An 18,846-nucleotide genomic window follows, 5' to 3' on the forward strand; every position below is an offset into this window, starting at 1 on the left:
GTGTTGGTGTGTGTTAACTGTGTCGGTGTGAACAGTCTATGGGATAATCACATTATATTTGACTGTTGGCCACTGATATGATTGTGTCAAAACTTGCCATGATATGTATTTTTTTTTTTTTTAATGAGTATTTATTCTTTTCAAGTTTGTTCTTTTTGTTCTGTTTCTTTTTGAACAAGTGTGAGTGGAGCAGTAAGGAGACAAGGGTTGGTGTGGATATCGTACAATCACCTACAGGTAAGGAGAAAATCTTTTATACCAGTCCTAGAATTACCCAAGGTGTCTTTGGAGTTTTTGTGGTGGAGGAGAGGGTCTTCATACAAGACTTCATAGAATCTTGCAAACCGTTGGCTCCACTTGTTGTCACACTAAGACTAATGCTGTTTGATAACATTCCAAGCAAATACAACACCCTGTATCAATTTGAGTATTGTTTTTGCCCCTACTGTGGAATCTTAAATTTCACCAGAAATTGCCAAAGATACCATACAATGCTTTCTAGGATTATAAAATATGGCAAGATATTTTTGCAATATTAAGTGAGTTGTGCATGAGATGAATAGAGGAATCAAACTCTTAGGCACTTTCATGGGCGATTTATTTGTAGTGCAGTGAAACCTGTCAATCATGAATGGTGGGTGAATGCAGCAATGGCAGTCATTGAAGCGTTTGCTGTCGATAGCCTGACCTACCTTTGCATGGCTGTAAAGCAGAAAAATAAATGTTGAAATCTGGCTTGGCTGCGGCTATGTGTGAGTACTTGGCTACCATATGCAGTTGATCATCTACCATGGGATACAAATTGGTGGCCGTTGGCCGCGTTAAACAGGTGGCCGCTGTACACAGGATCTTTAACATGGCTTTTTTCATGGGGGGAGGGATCTTTTAGTGGTTACATATGGCAGGTACAATTGTAGCTGCTATAGACAGGTGACCGCAAAGGCAAGTTGGACTGTATAACGTGTAGAAACTCACCTGTTAAGCACGTTTCATTCTGTCGTGTCATCAGTGGCAAACCCGTTTCCTGGTCTGTATGTGGCGAGTCTGGGCCGAGGCTGCTGGCTGGACAATGAGATGCTAATCATGAGCAGTATGTGGAGAAGTTCCAAGGTAAGAGTGTGTGCGCTGGGGAGAACCAGGTGTGTCTAACTTCACACTAGTGAACTATAATGTAGACTTCTATTTGATAATGAGAGAGAGAGTTTGTCTTGTCAAATCTGTTTTTTATTTTCTCATTAGAAAACAGACTATTAAAGTGTACAATGTACATTATAGTTATCATTGAAATTGAGCTGATATAGAACCGATACTATGTGATGGATACTTGATCGTGTCATAGGACACAACATACAAATTGTAATTGTGTTTCTGAGGCACAGATAGACAGTGTGTTTTGCTGTATACAGTTCTGTGTGTAGGTCATGGAAGCATGCCCTACAAAGCCAAGTCATATTGAAAGGGATTCTTCTCCCTTTCTGAAAATGGACTTAACCAATGCAGTTGAGTTTATCACAGCACTGGACTGTCTTGCAATAGGATGGAGTAGTGACTCAGTAGCTTTGAGTGTCATATTTAATACATTTGAGGAAAAGAGGCTTATATGCTTCTAATATATAGATGAATTTATGACATTATTAGAGTGAAACTGGTAAATGGTGGCAACATTAATACAATCCCACACGTTCAATGCAGGCCATGATTACAGTCAACATCAGGACTGGAGAAGTGACAAGGGTGACCGACGACTCCCAGTTCAGGTCCTGGACCTTCTGTGACCACCTGGAAGGACTGGTCCTGGCCTATAGATCATCTCCCGTCACCTCGGGGCAACTGGTCAGTTTGATGAAAGGAACTCTTACCCAATAGCTCACACAGCTGGCAAGGATTTGGGGGTTGACTGTTCCTTATAACCTGAGGGGGATGGGGGGGGGGGGTCGGTTTAGAGACCACATTTGATGTGAGATGATCACTGCTGAGGCATTCTATGGTGTATCCTTAAATATTAACAATGTGTGCAAGTTTTTTTCCCCCTTGTTTGAGGTTCTGGAACTACTAGAAAGAAATACAAATGGATAATTCAAAGCCTCACTTTAGGTGCATTCAGATAGAAATTAGTAGTGTTAAATATCATGGGATGTAATCCTAATGGAATTTGTTGTCACTTTTCTCATTATGGGAAATACCATGGAAATAGATACTGCAGTATTCCAGTTGGTACCAGCCTCATTTATGAAATACTGTGGTATTTCTGGCCCGAAAGAGCACCTCTTGGAGATATTGTACTGCGCATATGCATATTTCCTATGGGGAGAAGACAGGGAGCGTGTTCAGCCACTTGAGAAATACAAATGGTGATATTTCACGACAGGGCTCGCACTTGAATTTCGCTGGGTAATTCGCACGAAGTTGGAATAACCTCCCTAAATACGGCGTTATTTCGCTATCAAAGTCTTTGTGTTCACATCGCAAAGTACCGAGAAAAATACTGTACTATTTCACCGTAAGTGTGAATGATCCTTTTGTTTTATAGGTTCTTGGCACTCTGCCAAAGAATGGCAAAGCAACGAGTCTGGTGTGGAGACCACTGCATGAGGCTTGTGTGAACTTCTCAGACTTGGAGTGGTCTGTCATACAACTACAACCTCAGTCAAAGGAAGGCCAGTATAATAATTAAGGATAGTTAACAGCGCTTATATAGCACATAACACGTAGTGTATATGTCCATATGTGCTCAAAAAAATTGGAAGATTATACAAAAACGTACAATTCCAATTAAGATGATGGTACCAAGCTTCATGTTTGCTTACACTGTAAAAAAACAACAAAACAAACACAATTTTTAAAGCAGACTTAAATCTATTGATATCAGTGAATTGTCTTAAATTCTGGGGTAAATTATTCCATAGGGTGGAGGCATTGTAAGGAAATGTTCTCTCTCCATAGACTTTGGTTCTTCTGTCCTATACTCATTTCAATCTTGAAATAAGCCCTCATATTTTCTCCAAATCTTGATTACAAACTAACCTCTTTTATTCTATTAATTGCGGAAAAGCTAGCATGTTTCATTTTAAATACTGCTAACCTTAAGTGAAGTGTCTACATTATTCTATGACCATGCATCCATTTTTATTGCTGTCAAAATTTTGTGTTATCAAGCATCTGATAAATAGTTTTTAATTTTCTGTAGTAATCTAAGACCTGGTCCTATGAATAGATTAAAAAAAAATGATGATAGTGGTGAAGCTTTTAAGGAAGGACTTTAGTGGCTTGCAAAATGTGTACATTTTATGTCTTATCAAGTAATGACATAGGCATTAAATTGGAGGTCAAATACTGCAAGCATAGGGTACAAAATGTTTTTGAGAGAGCAATACTTTTTTTGTGGTAGTGGTCTGCATCACAATGTTACTAACCAGTTGCATATTTGACTTCTATAGGCAGGGACTTGGACTTTGAAGCCATCATCATGAAGCCCGCAGCAGACAGTTCTTCTCCACAGAAACCTCCTCTTATCGTATGGCCTCATGGTGAGATTTTTTCTGCTTTGTCAATGTCTATTCTGCAACTGATCTTTTTGACATCACAACATGCATTATTCTTTTGAAAAGTGGTTGCCATCAGCCTAATGTCTTTACTTTCTTGGGTCACATTTTAGAAATTGCATGCTGTACTAAGCAACAGTGACACCAAACATTGCCCATGTTGCATGAAAAGTTGTTTTAAAGTAAATGGACACTCTATGTTCCAGGCAACTTTATCGCCCTGAAGTGCATTAAAGGAAAATTGAAACAAAATGCTGAAAGTTTCATACTACAGCTGGTGATGTCACATGCGTCGAACGGTATAAAGAAAATATAAAGAAAATTCAACATATTTTCACTTTCCTCACATAATAAAAGAGCACTTGATTTGCCTCTTTTAGGAGACAGAAGAATAATATTACCCTTAACATACATCAGTATCGAGTCAAAGCAATGTGCACTCTTTTCAAAATATGAAATTTTGTTGAATTCTCTTTATATTTTCCTTATATCATTCTATGCATGTGACATCGTACACTGTAGTAGTCTTCTCATCCAGCAGTGACCGTGCAGAATTTTTCAAGATTCATAACTTTTGAACGGTTTGTCAGATTTTCCACAAACTTTCACTAATGTGTACTACTAATATTGCTGCAGTCTCTCAACCCACATTATGAAGGTGAACTTGTCCTTTAAGTGAATCCAGTCAGAGCTTTTAAATTTTGCCAAACTTCTTGATCATTCTCCAGGGGGACCTCACTCAGTGTATGCAGGAGACTACTTTCTCTTCTCTACAGCTTTCTGTCGCCTGGGATTCGTCATTGCTCTCGGTAAGATGAGGCTGTTTTAGTTTCTTCAAAAATTCACCCGTTTCCTTTTGCAGCTGTGGTAGTGTATGTGAGAATGAAAGGTTGAGCGTAGCCTTTGGCATTTCAGGATCAAATAGCTCAAAGGGACACTACTTCAACATGTTATCAAGGTTTTATTTGTATGTAAAAGAGAGAGAGAGAAAAAAAACCCAAACAGGACCTTTGTGACATTAGGAGATGTCCTTTGCGATGTCAAATTCTACAAGTTTAGAATCCAAGCTGTGTAACACAGTTGTATACGTCCGCTTTTAGAGGTGATAGTACAATTCCCCATGCCTCCACTGATTAATTGATTGCCCTTTCAGAATTTTGGAGAAAATATGAGAGATTGTTTTATTTTAACTGCTGGGCAGTGCAGACAAATTATAATCAAGCTTGTGGTTACTGTGCTGCTCTGTGCAGAAGTTGGAATAACGCTCAATTCTGTTATCAACTACCAATATATCATTTGTTTTTGTTAGTTTTCTGTTATTGACTTTTGTAAGAGTCTGTGGGATCATGTAGACCTTAGTATCATTTAACAGATATGCCAACTGTTACCATTTTTTCCCCTTCAATATTTTGTACCAATTCCCCCCCCCCCCAAAACTATGGCAGGTTTCATGGAAAAAACTGTTCTTCCCAAATTGTACTGCAACACATGCCTATTAACAGGAAAGGTAAAAATATAATGTTTTGACCAAAAATATGCCTATTCAGCCCTCAGAATACTTTAAAACTTTTTACATGGTTGGCATCTTTGATTTAATACCATATAGCATATATGATCATAGATAAGAAGATATGTCTTGTATGTAGACTTGAAGGTATTGAGCCCAAAGTACAGTATCGTGCTATATTAATGACCCATGCTAATATTGTATGCAGTCACGTGCATGACTTTTGCCTATTCAATGTGTATAGTACTACATTCTGATAATCTCAAGGAAGCAACTGTACATCAGTGTTCTGTGTCTTTGCTCTTCCGAGTCTCTGAAACCTTTAAGTCTTTAAAATCCTGTGATGCCATGGAGCAGTATACAGTATGAGTGCATTCATAGTAGTTTTGTTTCATATACATTGTACGACCTCTGTCCATCTGCCAGTGAACTACCGAGGCTCTGTGGGCTTTGGCCAAGCCTCCGTGGACTCACTCCCCGGCCGCGTGGGCACCAATGACGTCCAGGATGTTCAGGTAGGAGATGTGGCTGGCACTAACAGGAAATGTCATTCATATTCCACGAAGTGATTTCTGCTTTGTCTCACCACTGAACATGGTATATTGCTATTCAATATTGACGTGATCATGAGTATTTTTGGTACTCTGGAGACAAATACATGTACATAAAGTTATTCATTTCTTTTTTTGTGGAGAGCAAAATACAGGGATGTTGAGAAATCAGCTTATTTTATCATCAATAATTGATTTGACTTCACTCTGGCGACAGAATGATTCAGTCTTTGACTCATAAAAAAGTGAATGAATAAGTAAAAAAGAAGAAGAAGATATCAATCATGGTTTATATGTATCCCAAATGACTTGTATTCACATATTGATGGCAGAGATTTAATTGTTACAATTGCATGCTCTTCCATTTCGTTGGTAACCAGCATACACTATCAATTGCTCTCACGTACACACTGTATGTGCTTCATATCAATATTCATGCTTTTTTTTTTGTGAGTTAGTAAAAAATGTCCTTTTTAGATTTTGCTGTGTAGAAAGAAATATTCACTATTTACTCATCCACTGTCTAAACTGCAGACTACAGCTGAAGAAGTCTTGAAGCGAGGCTGGGCAGACCCTGAACAGGTGGTAGTCTCGGGTGGCTCACACGGGGGCTTTCTGTCGACACACATGATTGGCCAGTATCCAGTGAGTGGAGTTAATGTCAACGAATAGCGTAAATGCTTGATACTAATTATGAGCATAGAGATTAGTAAGTTATAGAGGAGGCTGTAATCTTTGTGACTTTCTTGAAATAGCTGATATGATCCAGGTAGTCAACCTGACACTGAATGGTATAAAACATTCTAAAACAGACATTTGTAAAATGACATTGAAAACCTTAAATCACAATTACATGTTCATGCTTCTCATTTATCTTGTGCATACACAGGGCGTTACACTAACTTTTCTCCCAGGTCTCCTTCTCAGGCTGCTAAAGTCTTTGACTTTGACATTATTGTGGCCCAAGAAAGAGATGTAGTGGCCCATAATAAAAGGAAATATATATTTAATTTTGAAATTGACCTGGCCGATGGAGCCACCAAAAGATAGCCTTTTAAGAAATTTGATGGCCCAATTTCAATTTTTAGGGGCCCCTAAGGCCACCGGGCCACAGGCCACCAGGTAACAGGTCACCGAGCCACAACTACAATATAATGCTGAGCCTAGCTTACTTGCCTTTTACTAGCTAATCATTGCTTCATCAATCTGTCTTTATTCATAGCATGAGTTACTTAAACCGAATTAAGCCTTTGTACAAGTGTGTATGAAAATGAAAGCTAGTGTGAAAGTTGTCATCTTTTTATATATGTACATCCTTCAAATGTCTCATGTGTCATCACAAAGTTTAATAGTATAGAGCTGTGTAACATGCAGATTATTGATTTCTTCCCTCTCTTACCCTTTCTCCTTTTTACTCTGCATGGTTATTCACAACAAGGATTTTTACAAGGCCTGTGTAACGAGGAATCCAGTCACAGATATTGCAGGTATGAGTGGTCAGAGAGTACAATAAAGGGTTTGGTGTCAGTATTTGGCCTTTTGAGGGGGATTCCTCCTCTGAAAAAAAAAAAAAAAAAAAAAAAAAAATGTTGACTTTGAAATTGAAAAGAGATTGCAGTCAAATTAATAGAATGCTGAAAATTTTAATTGAAATCAGACATATGATAGAGAAGTTACACTGTACGTGATTGTAAATGTTCACATATTCTAATGAAACAGTTACACCAAATTAAGTATAAAGAGAATTCAACATATTTTTATTTTTCTAGCATAATTAAAGAGCACTTGAGTTACTCTTTTCAGAAAAGCAAGGGAAATACTGAAAATATTACCTTTAGCATACATATGTATGTCAATAGCACGTTGAGGAAAGGTGTACTTTTCATAAGAAATTGAAATATGTCAAACTATGTCTGTTTTCTATATATCATTTTATATATATGATGCCACAAACTGTAGTAGTACTCTTCTCATGCAGTGATGGCTGCACTGAAACTTTAAAAATGCATAACTTATAAACAGATTGTCTGATTTTCCTCAAACTTTGCTGCCGTGTTCAACTACACTGGACAGCAAAAGAAAGTATCCACTTCTGTCAAAGGCCGCACACAAAAATTCATCTCCTAGAAATGAACAATTTTTGTACACAGGTATGCTGCAATATCCATTGGTACAATCACATACCCAACAGCAAGTGATTATCTTTATAACAAAGAAAAAATGACATGCACATCATCTTGGTCACTGAATCAAAAGTCACAAAATGTAACAGAATGAGCCTTACAAGCCTTACAAGCCGTGGCATCATTTTCCTGATGAAAGTTTGCTAAACCAGAGTTACGTAATGTCCAGTTTAAAGAGCTAACTGATTTTATTCTGAGAATTAGCATAATCAGGAAAGATAGCATCCCTAAATACAGAATACACTCATTAACATCATTTTGACAAAACAGGTGTTCACTTTGACATATTGGTTGTTTAAAAATGTTGTCCAGTCAGTGGCCATTTTTGCATGGTGGAAAGTGCTTTTGTGTGGGACTTTTGATTTAGTGACCAAGATGCTGGGCATGTCAAGTTCTTCCTTGTTATGAAGACATTCACTTGCTTATGTGCATGTGATTAGTAAGGGGCATTGTAGCACACCTGTGTACAAAAACTGTTTATTTCTAGGGGGTGAATTTTTGTGTACGGCCTTTGACAGAAGTGGGTACTTTCTTTTGCTGTCCAGTGTAGTATTGTAGCAGGTTTCATTCCCCTTTTAAGGATTTAAATAGGTCAAGTGAGTTTACTTGCATTATTAAGGAAGAACAGCATCAACAGTGTCTCCAGATATATTTGAGGGTAAAGTGGGCTGCGATATATATCTCCATCGTGCCATCTCCATCAATCATCCTTACTGTTGTCATTTCATGTGCCCAGACAGAGATATCGTGAATATTTTAACACAGCCAGGTAATCTTGCAAACAGGCTGTATTTTTCTGGCTATCTGATTGTTTCTGGACTTACATGATTATCTGCTTTTTTGTTATTGTTTCCAGCCATGTTTGGGGTCTCGGATATTCCCTCCTGGTAAGACACCCTTATTAATTTTGACTCTTATTTGATTTTTTGTAGTCAGTAGTTCCGAGATAGAGATGATAAATTTTATCTTATGTAGCCACAAGGAAGAGATTAAAAACCTCAGACCGTACTCACATAGAGATTCAGACCTACGTACTATTCCTTTATTTTATTTTATTTTTTTTTTGTTGTGGAAAGGAATATTCCTTTCAGAAAAGAAGGAGCTCTCATTAAACATTGAGTTCCTTGTCGTCTTGGCATCTATTTGATAGCAAAGTATGAGAGATTGATGAACATTCTTTTTCTTCTTCTTTTATATTCACTTGTGTGGAGGTTGATAGTGATTTTCAGAGACTTATCTTTCCCAAGTAGTACTTTACATTTTATTTTTTTTTTTGGCTACAATTCACACACTTTTGCATGTTTATCTATTAAGGTCAATGACAGAGACTGGACATGATTTTGATTATGCCACGCCTCCTTCACCAGAGATGTTGAGCAAGATGTTCAGCTCCTCTCCCATGGCACATGTTCACAAGGTAAACAAAATTATTTTCTGGTTGGAGAAAAAAAAAAAAAAAAACAACCCAAAAAACAAAATCCTGAAACAAAACAAGAAAGAAGGAAAGACAAAATGAGGAAAGATTTTCATTGACTAGTAGTTGAAGATTGTTCCAAAATGTGATGATGGCTCTGGAAGGGACACAACTGAACTTCACATATTTTATGCATCAAATGTGATAACTCAAACATTTTCTTAATCACTGCTCCCAATTGTAAACAGTGGCTTTAACAAGAGAAATGTAAAGCCTCCTTGATTTGGGAATCATGATTGTTTGTTGAGATGCATGGTGTATAACACAAAGGTATCTCCCTGATTGTTCTCTTTCGAACCTGCCTCATTTTTCTATATGAGTTGTGTGAGTGTTTACGCAACCCTGCTTTCACAGTTGTGAGTTGTGACATTACTGAATTCTGTCCTTTCTTCAGGTAAAAACGCCAACACTCGTGATGCTGGGCGCTGCAGATCTGCGAGTCCCTCCTCATCAAGGGCGTCGCTTTCATGAAATGCTCAAAGCCAGGGGCGTGGAAACAAGGTTAGGATTCCTGAGCACTATTTAAAGTAGCAATGACTAAAAATCGAACAAGACATGAACTGATCCTTATTAGATTTGTGAGGGTGTGCATATGGGGGGGGGGGGGGGGGGAGATCATGCTACAGTAGCTAAGATGTTAAAGGACAAGTTCACCTTCATTAACATAAGGATTGAGAGAATGTAGCAATATTAGTAGAACATGTCATTGAAAGTTTGAGGAAAATCGCACAATCCGTTTAAAAGTTATGAATTTTTGAAGTTTTTGTGCAGTCACCGCTTGATGAGAAGACTACTGCAGTGTATGATGTCACATGCGTACAACAATGTAAGGAAAATATAAAGAGAATTTCACAAAATTTCATCTTTTGAAAAAAGTACACATTCCCTTGACTTGTTACTGACATATATTATGGGTAATATTATTCCCATTGTCTTTAGAAAGAGGCAAGTCAAGTGCTCTTTATTATTCTCTCTGTCCTTATGTTAATGAAGGTGAACTTGTCCTTTAAGGGCATCACAGTGTATGATAAACTAAAAAATTGCATGCATTCATTTTTGTAGGACGGATATGAAACAACATGGAGGGCTCCCCCCCCCCCCCAAAAAAAAAAAAAAAAAAAAAAAAGAAGAAGAATGCTCATGATTGGAAGTTGGGCTGTTTAGGAGTGACATGGAGTGAGCTCAGCAGTAATGGATTTGAATGGTGTGTTTGTTATTTGAAATGTAAATTTAGTAGCTTTTTTTGTGTCAAAAATTTGAAGGCATTCATAGGAAGCTGGGTATTTTCTCTTTAAACCACAGACTGCTGATGTATGCAGACAACAGCCATCCCATCAGCAAAGTGGATGCAGAGGCTGACTGTTTCATGAACATGTACACGTGGATCACTACACATCTATAATGTCAATTTGAACCTCCAAGGTGCACTTACAAAGATTAGCGAGAATTTATTATTATTATTTTGACCATCCACTCACCAATTGCCTTTACAAGTAATCACATTTTGATATCTTGATGGGATAGGTAACTGCTAATTACGTTCTAAATCTATGTATCTCTCCCTTTCTCTGTCTGTTTGTCTGTCTGTTTGTGTCTTAATTCAGTTTCTCCCATATAATACAAAGACAGCAATTTAGAATTTCGTATCAAAGCCCTCTAGTGCAGACAAATACTCTGCTATTATTATGGACATGTATGGACATATACATGTATATGATATGACATATGAATTTATAAAGCACAAAATATAATTATATATTTGTGTTCTCACCTCTGCCAAGGGGGTAGGTTATGTTTTCATCAGCGTTGGTTGGTTGGTTTGTTTGTCTGTGTGCAAAATACCTCAAAAAGTTGTAAATGGATTTGGATGGAACTTACAGGAAAGGTTGGGAATGACACAAGGAACAGATGATCAAATTTTGGTAGTGATCCAGGAATTTTTATGGATTTTATGAAGGATTTTCTATGTTTTGGCAGGTAGGGTCAATGAACTTTGGAGTTCAAGCTGCACATTTTTTAGGTTTGCATGTGTGCACTAAAGTGCATGCTTTGCTTGGGCGAAATGTCACGCAGCTTGAAGCAGATAATGTAACAAAAGATTTCTATATTGGCTAATCATTTAATTTTCAGCATGCATGCGTATGAGTGGAAATCACTGATCTCATTTGGAGTAAAGTCAGCTGAAATAAGCATCACAGTGCCTATGTTATACTCTAACCTCACCTGACAAGTGAACAAATTGATAACAGAAAAACAAGTCTTGCGGAACAACACTGTAAAATCTTTCAATTATTGTAGTCATTTTGAAAATTTTGAAAATTTTTCTATGGCAAGAAAAGATGTGGATTGCATCGTGTAACACCTGTCTTGCTAACAAATCATGGAATGATGTTCACAGAACCCAAATTAGATGTGCCGTAAATTCAAAACTTGAAATGAAGTAAACCACTAGACTGTTGAAAAGTTGGAATAATAGAATTTGAGAAAGGGTACCTTATGCACTTCTCATTAGATATTTATTACATGTACCTATCCACCCAAAACGTTTGGGTACATTTCCAAAAATTTGGAATGCATCATTCACCACCTGAAATTTGTTTGCAATACATTGAAAGGGTCTGTTAAGAAACGTTTCTGGCTGATGCGATTTGCACAACTTTTATTCCTGAAATGCCCTCCCCATTGAGTAGTAGGTAGGGTAGAATGTTATGCGATGATGGACCGTTTCCATGGCATTCATATTTTTCAACGAGCTGCATGCAGTTCACTCTGGTTCCAGGAGATTGATGGATACTGCTTTAACCTGATGCATCGATTATCAGTAATTGATTATTAAAAAAAAAAAAAATAGTAACCACGAGTGGGAATGCTCTGAGATTGTAGTATTTCTGGCGAACCTTTTTGGCTAATATTTCACATTTTTTATTGTTTCCCGATTGAAATTGCGTTATTACAGAGGGCTTGTTTTCCCCACACATTCTTTAAAACATGTGTGCATTTTTAAAGCAAAAATTGACAATTCTGCAGGTATATGAGAACTATGTTTTCACTTTAATTATGTAATTTTCTTATGCATATTTTCCCCAGGTTTTCATCTAAATACATGACGTGCAGAATAGAAAAGATGACTGCCCAAACCTTCCGAATTAGAGCTTGCTTTGTTCGATTTTTGGATTTTTGGTTTTTATTTTTCATGAAAGTAGACTGTCGTCTTAATTTGCCATTTGCACCATGAGGTATTCAGGGCAGACATTGCACTCAGGGAAACTTTCTCTGTTACTATGGAAACCATGCAGAAGACACAAGATGCATCCACATATACGTCAGAGGCTGGAAAGTGAAAATGTAAATTCCAGGTTGTATAGAGGACAATACAATAACCTGTGCTTTTTCTTTTTTACTTTAAAAAAAAAAAGAAGAAGGATATTCTAATAGGAAACTTATCACTGTGGTATTCCAGGACACTGAAAGAATCTATTAGATACCACAACAAATGTAATGCTACTCCATTTGCAATAAAGTGAAATATGTCGGCAACAGTTACTATTCACGTCTCAAGATTTTGTGTGGTCGACAAGTCATGAAATTGGATGGGAGTGGTGAAGTTTATACATTGTACTATGAGTGCGTGCATGTTAGCAGGTGTAGCCTTCGCAATGAGAATGAACGACAGATAAAAGAAAATTTTGTGGAGAAACTGTCCTTGCAGACTGAAGGAGGAACATTTGAAGAGTTTGAATGCAAATACTATATCTCCATTCTTATCAACTTGAGGTATTTGAGATGGAAAGCTGCTGAAAAAACAAATAAATTAATGAAAATATATGTAATGATTTTATTAAGATCTTCAAAATATTTTTTGTAATGTAACAAATGTAGTGTCATTCAAAATATTTTTTTTTTTCCGTTGATGACCTTTCTTTTTAGAAAACTTTGAAAATGGCATTTATGTGTTTTTATGTTCACAGTCTTCAATTAAAGTCTGCAGCTGTTTTGCTATATAGATACATGTAGTACAGGCTGTGTGCAAGATGTAGTGTTTGTGTGTGCATGTACAGTGTACCAGAAATTTTCACATGCATTTTAATTTTGCGAATTTTATGAGAACCAAGATTCGCGATACAAAAATGCAGGCAAAAGTTCTTGTCTACACTATATGCATTTAATGCCAGTGGCAATATGTGAAAATTTCATGCTATGAAAATGGTTGCCGACTCAAATTTGTTAAAATTTCTTGCTTTACAGTATACCATTGGTATATCAGTATGCATGTATATCATGTATACATGTGTGTGTGTGCTTGCTTGTGTATGATTGTTTTGATGAGAGCAGAAAGATTACGGAAGATTGCATAAGAACACAAATTGAACATCATATTTTGTTGTTGTTTTGATAAAGAAACAGACATGTATTTATTGTGCAACTTGTGTTACCTATCAAATCAAAGACAGAGACAATACACATAAGTTGATCACAGCTGTATTAATTACATTATAACAAATATAAAATTGTCTACTAACTCCATTCAGATAGTGTTGCCCTCACATGCTATAATTAGTACCTGGAACCTTGATGGCTGTGGTGGCCTTTTTGGAAATTGCTGGGACATGAAATATTTAAGTTTTAGAGAGCCTAATGAATAAGGGAGACATGGCAGCTCTGCAAATAATTTTTTTTGACTCCCATTGCAATTTCACACAACACATGCACAGAAGGTAAAAACACTTTTCCAATGCACTATAAGGAATATGGTGTGCTCATTTTGTAAGAAACACAGGCCATAACGAAATGCTGTTACAACAAAGTAAAACTTCAAGAACTAAAATAATGATATATTTCTTCATATACCTGTTGTACTTAATTTGTTCTGCGATAATGAAATTTCAATATAACAAAAGAAAATTTCCTGTCCTGAGGACTTCATCACAAAGGGAGCCGCCTGTATATACATTGTATGTTCTCACCTCTGGAGCAGGATGTTCAAGTTATACAGCACGGGTGTTGTTGGCAGAATACTCCTGCAGACACATTTGCCAATTTTGCTTTTTTTTTCATGGGTTCTTGATAATTTCTTTCAACTTTTCATGTGACATATTGGGAACTGGAATAATCCTTGGGTGTAACACTCCTAAATTTGTGGTGAAACCAGGAACTTTTGATACAAAGCAAAGCACCTTTGCTCCTCTCTAGAACACGGCTACAAAAAAAAAAAAAAAATTGAGCAACATCGGTGCGCGGGAGGGATCTCTCACATATTCTCTTGCGCAGTAAGTCTACAAACAAAACCCTCAAGACCTTTAAGGTAGGAGCCATCATTCTCAATCTCCACATGGCATGGGCTCACCTGACCAGAACAAATTCTGAATACAAATCATTACAACGTCTTGGTCATCACAGACAATGCATATTAATGTTGGACACATGATTAAGTTCAAGGTGATCTAAAGGTGCCTTATATAGTTAAGGTGCCTTACATAGTTAAACATCAAAGGAAAGCAAAGTATGAGAAGAAATGTAAAGAACTACATTGTACATGTCCATGTGAACACTTGACTAATCTGTGCAAATGGAGCATTTAAACCTTTCTGTGCCATGGACTTAAAGGGACTGTACAGTACTGGTTGAGGTGAGGAGTCAGGTTTATAACATTCCTAAGTGAGATAATGAGAAACCTCTTATGAAACATGGAAGAGCATGCAATTTTAAAAAGGATCCAACATTTATTTGATGAAAATCAGTTTTCAAATGGCTGAGATATCCAAAAAAGTGATGATAATAAAAGGCGACAAGCCACATCTTTTATTAGGATCTCTTTGTTTCACCTTGTTTTTGGATATCTCAGCCATTTCAAAACCGATTTTCATCAAATAAACTTTTGATTCCCCTTAGAATTGCACGCTCTTTGATATCTCACAGAGTGGTTTCTGAATATCTCGCAAAACGTTACAAAAGCTAAATCCTCGCCTCAACCAGAACTGTACAGTCCCTTTAACACAGCCTGTGTGTCGCTTTGGGGTTTTCTGTGCCAATCGGCACTTGAAGCACACAAGGGATTAAGTCTTGTCACATGCTCTCTTGGCACCAAATAAAGCAGAAAAAACTCTTCAAAAAATCTGGAGGACTGCATACATTAAAGGGTCACTAACTTCGCTGACTGATGTGCCGTATCAAGGTGACTCCTGGCATTGATGGCCGAGTGGGGGAACACGCTTCTCTGAGCACAAATGGCGCGTACTGGCGCAAAAACTACCTGAAATTTCCAACTACTGTATATATGTACAAGACAAATCAACCAAAGTCAGCAAAGCAAAGTCAAAGAGTGCCATCCCTCTGTTGGAATCAAAAGACCACTGGCCGAGTATGGTATCTTCTAAATCCATTGCGTTCATACCGACAATGGCTACAGGAATCTTGAACGCTGCCTGATCAGCAAGGTACCAGTGGCAGCTTTCTACCTCACAAGATTGCACAAATTTCATACAATGTCGTTATATACAAAATTAAAAATGACATAGTGACAACAAAAACAAACGAACAAGACAAAACAACAACAAAGAGAAAATAAAGAATTGAGAAAGTCAGAAACCTTGACGCAGGTGCCACTGCACTCATGTGGAAGTGATGCTATTAGAGAGCTGGTATGGCTAGAAAACTCACATGATAACCATCTGTGTCACACACATCTTGATACTTTTCCTGCAAGTTTTGATGGTGCCGCTTCGGAGCTATCACAGGAACTAGCTAGCAGAAATGGTACTTAGATATGAGCGATCTGACAGTGACTGATAACAGTACATGGCCATCTCACCATGGCAACCACATAGGCCGACCTATGATAAAAACAATCTACACAAAATAAATTCTATTACAGTCAAAATGTTACATTTGTCCATGGACCATCACTGAGACATGAAAATTTAATTTATGACTCCTATGTAAGTGTAATCTCCCATAGTATATATCATAATTTCATCATATATACATACTATATCTCTACATTTTTGACAAACCTCACTTAGTCATCTCAAGGTAATATGTGAGCAAGAAAAATTAGGATATATGAGTGACAAGAAAAAATGCTGGAACAGTTTCAGACACACAACGGTAAGCACATGACATTTTCAACAATGCACAACATTACCATCCCTTGCTGGATTTCGTTGTATGCACTCCAACTGCAAATGCAGTAAGGTGACATGAAAACTTCCATGCAGCTCAATTTTCTAACTGCTGTGAAACAACCTATATTGAATATAGAGCCAGGCCAATGCATATTATCTTGAATTGGCTTGATACAGGAATAACTCAGCCTTTGAGAAAAAAAAAAAAAACAGGGAGAAAGCATAAATACAAGCACACAATAGTATTCATCCGTCATTGCCTCAATTGGTAAGAAAATACTGTCTGTATTCCATGGCTGTAGAAGAGAATTTCTACATGCAGTCACTGTATGTTTTGGTGGATGAAATTATTTTTGCTCATTTTGAAAGACTTTACCCCAGATGCATCCAGGAATATCTATAGACATTTCACATATTTACACAATATAACCCAAACCATGAATACATCATCCATTACTGAATTTAATTCAGCATGACTCTACATAAATTAGACACAGCAAGCAGGTCACAGCAAATGTTTTGTTTTGTTTTGTTTTGTTTTGTTTTGTTTTTTCTTCAGCCAATACAATCATCAATTTTTTTGAGGAGGTTCAGCTGGAGATATAACACATGAAAACTAAAACAGATACATGAAACGCACAGAAGGTGGCAAGGTAATCACAGGCAATTCTATTAAAACGACTTTGGTTGACAAAATGAATGGTATTGACATCCCACTTCTTCCGTTCATGTTTTCAAGGGAAATGTATTGTGCTATGAAACATGTACTTCATTGCCTATCATAGACAGACGTACAAATGTATGTCAAAAAGAGGTCTCGGCTTCTGCAACAAAAGTGTCACAAACATGGTGTACATATGTATAAGAAGACTCCATGGCTAAAGTTATATCTTTTCATCTTTGGCTCATCAAGGAGGGATGAGTCGAGACCCCTCCTACTTACCATGTCATGACAATACATTGTTGCTACGAAACCCGCAATCACAGGTTGCGTGGCTGCCATGCAGTGGCAGCAACTACAGACGCGTTCCATCACAAACAGGTTAGTTGTGAAATCCGTTCAGCCAGTAGTAGAGGTAAATAACTTTGTGTATGTCTGCTTCAGAAATGGATTTTACAGTTTAACATCAATAATGCATCCCGGTCGCTGCTGGAGACTACGATAACTAACATGTTTGGTCTTTTGTTTCTTAAAGGGATCATATCGTTGAGACCTAATTTCAGGTTTCTAACAGTTTTTTATGAGATAATGAGAAACCACTTATGAAATATGAAAGGGCATGTAATTCCAGGAAGAATTCAACATTTATTTGATGAAAATTGGTTTTGAAATGCCTGAGTTATCCAAAACAGAGTGATTCTAATAAAGTGTGGGACCCACATTTTATTATGATCGCTTTGTTTTACTTTGTTTTTGGATGTGTCAGTCATTCCAAAACCGATTTTCATCAAATAAACTTTGAATTCCTCTTAAAATGGTATGCTCTGTACTATTTCATAAGTGTTTTCTTGGTATCTCGCAAAAAGTTAAAAGCCCAATTCTCATCTCCACCAATACTGTACCATCCCTTTAAAACATGCGCTTTCCTGGCAGGATGAAGAATTTTCATGCCATTTTAGGTTTTTATCACATGTATATGTAGATACATCTAATGTTGGTGCCACAGACAAAGTAACTCGGCAATTTCACCAGTCAAAGGAGAGAAGGCCTGACAGAAAGTGACTCGTAATAATAATTGGGACTGGAATCCTTGTGGCTCAGCCATTCTCCATTGCAGCAGGTCAACTCAATACAAGGATTTTAAGACATACATATATAGAGCTTAAGACATTTTACTTCCAGTACAGTCTCTGTACAAGTTACCAATATAACATCAGGACTGATATATCATATCATCAATCATAAAGCTTTTATATGTAGATCTGTGAAATTCAAATAATACTCATACTATTAAACAGATATTTGAAAATAGTGTCTTTTATAATTTTCATAAATATTTTTTCCTCTTGGTGTGAAAGACAGTAAAATAAAGCAGTATGTTTTATGCTTCTAACTAATTCATTTTCATTACATATATTTATTAAGTGATAATATCTTTAGTGCTGCTTTTTTTTTCATTTCGAATAACATGTGTTCATATGTTCCAATTTGAATAAATTCATTGATATTCTCTATTTAAAGCATTTAAGAGTTAACTGTTATCAATTTCATAGGACATTCAACAAATCAAACTGAATTCTCAGTTGTAAAACCATGTATATCCTACCGCATAGATATCCAACTTAAAGAACATGTGGCATCCTAAACACACCACAGCTTACGACCAAGAACAAACAATCAACAAACGTGTGTAGAGGAGAGACCAATGAAAGAGAAAGGAGATAATGCTCATCTGCGGTGGTGCGACACTCAAATAAAATATCTAGGAGGATATATATCCCTTGTCATGAAGAACTGGTCCACAGGT

The 18,846-nt window shown here is 37.0% G+C and overlaps 1 protein-coding gene across 1 annotated transcript in view; it reads left to right on the forward strand.

Moving 5' to 3' along the window:
• LOC140246240 (acylamino-acid-releasing enzyme-like) overlaps positions 1 to 13,195 on the forward strand; it is a 28,154-nt gene extending 14,959 nt beyond the window's left edge. The window contains exons 10-22 of the mRNA XM_072325696.1: positions 180 to 237; positions 1,010 to 1,110; positions 1,693 to 1,833; positions 2,531 to 2,661; positions 3,442 to 3,527; positions 4,271 to 4,351; positions 5,476 to 5,564; positions 6,135 to 6,245; positions 7,039 to 7,087; positions 8,640 to 8,670; positions 9,098 to 9,200; positions 9,652 to 9,758; positions 10,560 to 13,195. Coding sequence (XP_072181797.1) covers positions 180 to 237; positions 1,010 to 1,110; positions 1,693 to 1,833; positions 2,531 to 2,661; positions 3,442 to 3,527; positions 4,271 to 4,351; positions 5,476 to 5,564; positions 6,135 to 6,245; positions 7,039 to 7,087; positions 8,640 to 8,670; positions 9,098 to 9,200; positions 9,652 to 9,758; positions 10,560 to 10,659 — 1,188 coding nt within the window. The 3' untranslated portion in view covers positions 10,660 to 13,195. The remainder of the gene's footprint in view (positions 1 to 179; positions 238 to 1,009; positions 1,111 to 1,692; positions 1,834 to 2,530; positions 2,662 to 3,441; positions 3,528 to 4,270; positions 4,352 to 5,475; positions 5,565 to 6,134; positions 6,246 to 7,038; positions 7,088 to 8,639; positions 8,671 to 9,097; positions 9,201 to 9,651; positions 9,759 to 10,559) is intronic.
• The last annotated feature ends 5,651 nt before the right edge of the window (positions 13,196 to 18,846 follow it).

Source organism: Diadema setosum, chromosome 2, assembly GCF_964275005.1.
Source record: "Diadema setosum chromosome 2, eeDiaSeto1, whole genome shotgun sequence".
Lineage (NCBI taxonomy): Eukaryota > Metazoa > Echinodermata > Echinoidea > Diadematoida > Diadematidae > Diadema > Diadema setosum.